Source organism: Brassica rapa, chromosome A02 (genome assembly GCF_000309985.2).
Source record: "Brassica rapa cultivar Chiifu-401-42 chromosome A02, CAAS_Brap_v3.01, whole genome shotgun sequence".
Lineage (NCBI taxonomy): Eukaryota > Viridiplantae > Streptophyta > Magnoliopsida > Brassicales > Brassicaceae > Brassica > Brassica rapa.
The window spans coordinates 8,366,334-8,372,427 of NC_024796.2; the positions used below are offsets into that span (position 1 = coordinate 8,366,334).

Genomic DNA, 6,094 nt, shown 5'->3' on the forward strand with positions numbered 1-6,094 from the left:
CGCACGCGTTGCGCCTAGCGAGTTTCCGAACAAGGCTTTAAACATAATATATTTTCATTTTAAATATAATATATATTTATATATTATATTTTTAAAATTCTAATAAATATGTGTAAAAATATTTAAACAATAACTTGATGTATTTTAAGTTATCGTTTAGAAATGAAAATAAATAAATTATATCATATTTTATCTACTTTTATAGTCATGATCATGTTAAAATATAATTATTATACTAAAATAAATATGATAAATTATATTCAATTGATAAATTTATAAATTTTATTTTCATAAATATAAACTATTTATTTAAAATATAATATGATGATAGAACGGCTTAAAATTAACAAACTATATAATACATGTCTAAAAATTAACATATCTTACACTTTTATATATACAATAATAAATTATCTAAAATGAATAAGCATAAAAATATTGGTAAAAAGAAATCCAAATTTGAAATACGGGTCAGAATTTATCCAAAATTAAATACAAAATATTTTTTTAATATATTTTCTCATGAATATATTAATTTTCTTAATAACTAAATGCAAATACAGTAAGATAAATATATAATAAGAATTGGCAAATACATAAGGTTTAAATAATTAATTAATTATAACATGTAAATTATAAAATTATTATATTTGAAATATATAGTTATATAAATATTTAAGTATATGATTAACATTAAAAATATATACCACTTATGTTCTAAAACAATAATTTATTTATAAAAAAGTGAAAACAAACATCCGTGCGGTTGCACGGATCAAAATCTAGTTCTAAGTTAAAACACTTTCATTAGAAAGAACGCATTACTTCTATACATACATACATTATCTCTATTGTCATATACATAACATAACGAATTTGGCCACAAAGCACAAAGAATTTGCGGATGTCTACTATATACCGAAATGGTAATAGTGAAGGTCTACTAATTGCAATATTCACATGCAGCTATAGATTTGTATAACCTCTGTTAAATAAACAAAAGTAATCTTGAAAACACAAAACATCTTTTTGAGTATAAAAACAAACCGCCAATTTAGTCATTAGCCTCTTGTTCGCGATGATATTCCTATTCAATACTATCATCTCAAGTGGCCCAAAGACGACAAAAAGATATACACAAATTTCTTTTGAGTAATGAAAATGAAAAATATAAAACATACAAATGTGTGTTTTCAAAACTCGTGGTGGACACTAATAACGAAAAAAAAACAAATAATTCTGAAAAGCGAGGTCCATACCCGGGGAAAAGAAGCAGTTCAGAGTTGATAAATACATAATTACCCCTGAAACAACGAATAAGATTTCCCGCGCAATGGGGAACCAAGAACGAGGGTTTTAGGTGACGTCAGATTGAAAAACAATCGGACGGCTAGCGAAGACGCCGCTTGTCCTTTTGTGGGGCCTACTTGTCTTTTAACATCACCTCTCTGTCCTCCATTAAAACTCGATTGCTCTCCTTAAAACTCGAAACATTTCATTTCTTATTCTCTCATTCTATCATCTTTAAAAAAAAAAAACAAAACATGCATTCAGTTCCAGTGATCCTCACTCTCACTGTACTTACAGTGCTCTTAACATCAACGGTGCAAGTCATCGGATGGCGTCCATACCCTCCCAAAACCAACGGCTCCGATCAAATCTTCGACGCTTCAAAGAAATACGAAGGCTCATCGAATCTCGTCCGCCTCCGTTACCACATGGGCCCAGTCCTCACCAACAACATCACCGTCCACCCAATCTGGTACGGCACGTGGCAAAAATCCCAGAAGAAAATCATCCGTGAGTTCATTAACTCAATCTCAGCCGTCGGATCCAAACACCCCTCCGTCTCCGGTTGGTGGAAAACCGTACAGCTCTACACTGACCAAACCGGATCTAACATTTCCGCTACGGTTCGTTTAGGCGAAGAGAAGAACGACCGGTTCTATTCCCACGGCAAATCCTTAACCCGGTTATCGATTCAGTCCGTGATCAAATCCGCCGTCGCTTCCAGGTCCCGGCCGTTGCCGGTGAATCCCAAAGGCGGTCTCTATCTCCTCCTCACCTCCGACGACGTCTACGTTCAAGATTTCTGTGGCCAGGTCTGCGGATTCCACTACTTCACGTTCCCGTCGATCGTTGGATTCACGTTGCCGTACGCTTGGGTCGGGAACTCGGCGAAGTTTTGTCCCGGAGTTTGCGCGTATCCCTTCGCCGTACCGGCGTTTATCCCGGGGATTAAACCGGTGAAGTCGCCGAACGGTGATATTGGTGTGGATGGGATGATAAGTGTGATCGCTCACGAGATTGCTGAGCTGGCAACGAATCCGTTGGTTAACGCTTGGTACGCAGGAGCTGACCCGGTGGCTCCGGTTGAGATAGCGGATCTTTGCGAGGGTATCTATGGTACTGGAGGTGGTGGTTCGTACACAGGACAGATGTTGAACGATGATCGTGGTGCCACGTATAATGTTAACGGGATCCGACGGCGGTATTTGATCCAGTGGTTATGGAACCACGTGGTTAGTTACTGTACCGGACCCAATAAGCTTGATTAGTGATTGGTTTAATGTGCTGTTTGCGTTTTTATTTTTGTATCTCGGGATCTTTCGGTGTTGAGTTCGATGGATGAATGGTGCTTTTGTGTGGGAGAAAATTGTCGATTGTGTAATGCATAATTAAATTAGTTGATGATAGTTTAAGTTTGTTGAATATGTGGAGCATGTCAATTATGTTATTATGTTTACATATATAACATATGATTCGTATTGGCTTATCTTTCTTGTTGACACAATGGCAATCTTAATGTGATATGTACATCTTGGCCTCCTTTTTGTAATGTTATTTTCAAAGGCTGTCAATAATGCTCGGATTGTAATTTCGAATGTTGCACGAGTTTCAGACAAAACTTATGCTATGATTTGGTTTACTTTTAAGAATTTTAAAATTCAGCTTTTGCTGATGGACCAGTGATGATTGTAATTGCAAACACTGATTAAACATTTATGATGAATTTAGATATTTCAAAATCTTCCTGATCAAGTTGGTTAATGTTTTTTCTACGAGGAAGCATATGTTCATCAATGGTTGATCTCGAACACAGATTGACATGTTTAAATTTTCAGATCAAGAACTTCTTTTTAATATTTTTTTCTATTGTTTTTTATGTGAATACACACCTATTTCAATTATTCACGTGTCACACAAATATGATATTTCTAACATGGCTGGCCATATCCAGCAATCTCAAGAGCTTGGACCGCTTTTTCCCATTCTGCTCCAAGAGGTGGAGCCGAAACGAAGATATGTGTTAAGGTCAAATTTATCCCTGGTACAAATGTATTGGGAGATATTAAGAGATATATTCTCAAAATATAACATATAATAAAAGTAAAGAAAAAAATTCAGAAGACAAGAGCATAAATCATGAAATGTACAGAGATATTTTTGAGGAGTGAAGAGGGTAGGTGGTGAAAGATCCAAACCTAACATAATCATCCTTTTAATATTTTCTTTTGGATTTTTATTTCATCGCAAATTTTTTACCCTGATTTGAGGCAATCATTTTCCCATATATGTTTTGTTTTTCAATTAGGCAATCTTATAACTTGTTTACCTTTTTTCACTAATTAGGTAATCTTGTTTATCTTTTCTTTGGTTGCTTTCACTTAGGTAATCTAGTTTACTTTTGATTAGATTCACTCTTGCTTAAAGACGCTAAAACAAGAGAGAAGGGAGAGAAGAGAGAGAAAGTAAAACTCAGACGGGGCTCGGCGGTCGGCCGGTGCGTGAGCGTCCGTGCCGTCGCCGGAGCTCTTGTTCTTTTCAGATAAAGATCCTAGTGTTTCGAGTAATATATCCCGGAGGCGGAGGCTCTCACAGATCCGTCGCCGCCGGTCTTTTGTCTCCGCGGCGGGGAAGCTTCTTCAGTTCCGACGTCATCGGCTTTAGTTTTTGTTTGATGAAGGCTTCCACAGCCTTGCGTCACCGGCTTCGTCCCCTAGTCTTTAGGGTTTAAGTTTATATCGTTTGTTCCCTTCTTTCTGGTTTTGTTTCTTGTTTCGGTTGTTTGTGTGTTCATCGGAGGAGAGTGAAGTGCTCCGACGGAAAGGGTGTTGTTGCATGCGCTGATTTATTTTTGGATGGATTTGTTTAACGGTGGTGGATGAGATCTCGCCACGGCGATTGATTCTCTCCGGTTTAAGATCCCCAAAGATGGTTTGAGGTGAAGAGTGATGGAGCGATGGAGCTTTGGTTTGGCCGGTGGATCCGATGGTTGGATCGTCGGAGTTGACAGGAAGCGATGGTGACGCGTTGGCCTCGTGACACGTGTACCCTCGACGGTGAGGATGGCAACACGTGTCCAAGCATCAAAAATCGGATCTGCGAAGCGTCCGACTCTACTTTCTTTAGGTTTCTAGGGTTTCTCATGTTGGGCCGTCGGTCTTGACCCATTTAGGGATTGGGGTTGCCCGTTTGGTTTGTTAGGCTTTAGTGTGAGTTTTTGTACTGGGTTTAGCCCGTTTTATTAATCAAAATCATCCGGTTGGAAAAAAAAATCTAGTTTACTTTTGATTCACTGATGCAATCTTGTTTACTTTTTTTCTTTCACTTGTATCAGAGGGGTCGTTTTCATTGAGCATTTGAATGGTACAAAGGAAAACCATTACAATTTAAAGAGTAGGAGCACAACAGAATTTTCAGAGTATAAACTTTTACCAGTATTAGTAGACAAGTTGTCTGAGACAGCCACTGAGTACATATAATGTATGAAAACAGAGAAAGAAGCTGCAAAAGGAAAGCGTATAAGTTTTGTTCATCATAACCCTTGTTTAAAAACAGTATTCATCATCACACGAGTTATTCTATTGTGACTCATCTCGACAATATATCATTAATGCCATAGGCAGATAGGCTTACACTGTACTGTTGCATGTATTTTGAAAAACAATGATTACATATTGCTTTGTGAAAATATCTAACTGCCCAAATTCTAGTGCATATACTTTAGTAAATTAGTATATATGGTTGATTCGTGTGTTGTATTGATTTGTGATTGTGTATATGATACATGAATGCACACTTAAGTATATATTTGGTAGATTCGTGTGTTGTGGTGTTTGATTTGTGTGTGGTCATGATGAAACATGAATGCAAATACGCTTGTAATGTTGTTCTTACTTGACGGATATGTTGATGATGGGCAATATTTAATTTTTCAATCTGATTTGTTTTCTCTAGTAAATCCAATACTTACTTTTCTAGTATTCTTTCCGTTTTATAAAGTTACGTATTTTAGAGAAATTGTTTTTTTTCAAAAAGATCTATTTTTCGAATTTTAATGCATATTTTATTAACTAATTGCAAATTTCAAAAAATTTAATTGTACTTATTGAATTTTATTGGTTTAAAATTATAGAAAAAATAGTAAAAAATTATGCAAATTTAATGTGTTTTATTAAAATGTGTGAAACACTTAAAATATGTAATATTTTGAAATGGAGGAAGTAAATAAACACTGAAAACTAGAATTAAACACCGGGAAATCCAAAAGAGAGAGAAACAAGTATAATCTCACTTGCTAGAATAACATTAATATTAAAAGTTTGTTTAAAATTTTATATATGTTTATATATTTGATGTGTTTTTAGTTATATTCGATGTTAAACACCCTTTTGACATTTTATTAATTTTTATTATTATCATTCATTTCTGTTATATTTTTATATAATGAAAACACATGCTCATCGTTACTCTTGTATGCGGCTGACCATTTTCTCCTACACAATAGTTTTAATGATTCTGATTTGGTTACAATGTGATCTTATTTTGGAAGTGATATATTTTAAGGTGTTCGTTTTATTTATTTTCATTTGATTTAATTAAAATTAGTTTTATGTATATGTAATAGATGTATTTTTCTACATTGTTCTAAAAGAAAAAATCATTCATTTCTTTTTTCAAACATTATTCAATGTTTTCCTATTTTATTGTGATAATAATTAAGTATAATAAATTATGTTATAACACAAATCATGAATTACTTTCGGTCTTATACATATTTTCTTGAAATTTTATATATGCATCCATAATC

At 34.7% G+C, this 6,094-nt stretch overlaps 1 protein-coding gene across 1 annotated transcript; it reads left to right on the forward strand.

The window, feature by feature from the left end:
• Nucleotides 1-1,436: 1,436 nt before the first annotated feature.
• On the forward strand, nt 1,437-2,776 carry LOC103852142 (protein EXORDIUM-like 3). Its single transcript, XM_009129049.3, has one exon. It carries the CDS (start codon nt 1,545-1,547, stop codon nt 2,556-2,558), a length of 1,014 nt encoding a protein of 337 aa, XP_009127297.1. The 5' UTR covers nt 1,437-1,544; the 3' UTR covers nt 2,559-2,776.
• The last annotated feature ends 3,318 nt before the right edge of the window (nt 2,777-6,094 follow it).

What these genes read in the sequence shown, in the direction of transcription:
- LOC103852142 (XM_009129049.3), top strand. Translation starts at nt 1,545, where the DNA reads ATGCATTCAGTTCCAGTGATCCTCACTCTCACTGTACTTACAGTGCTC.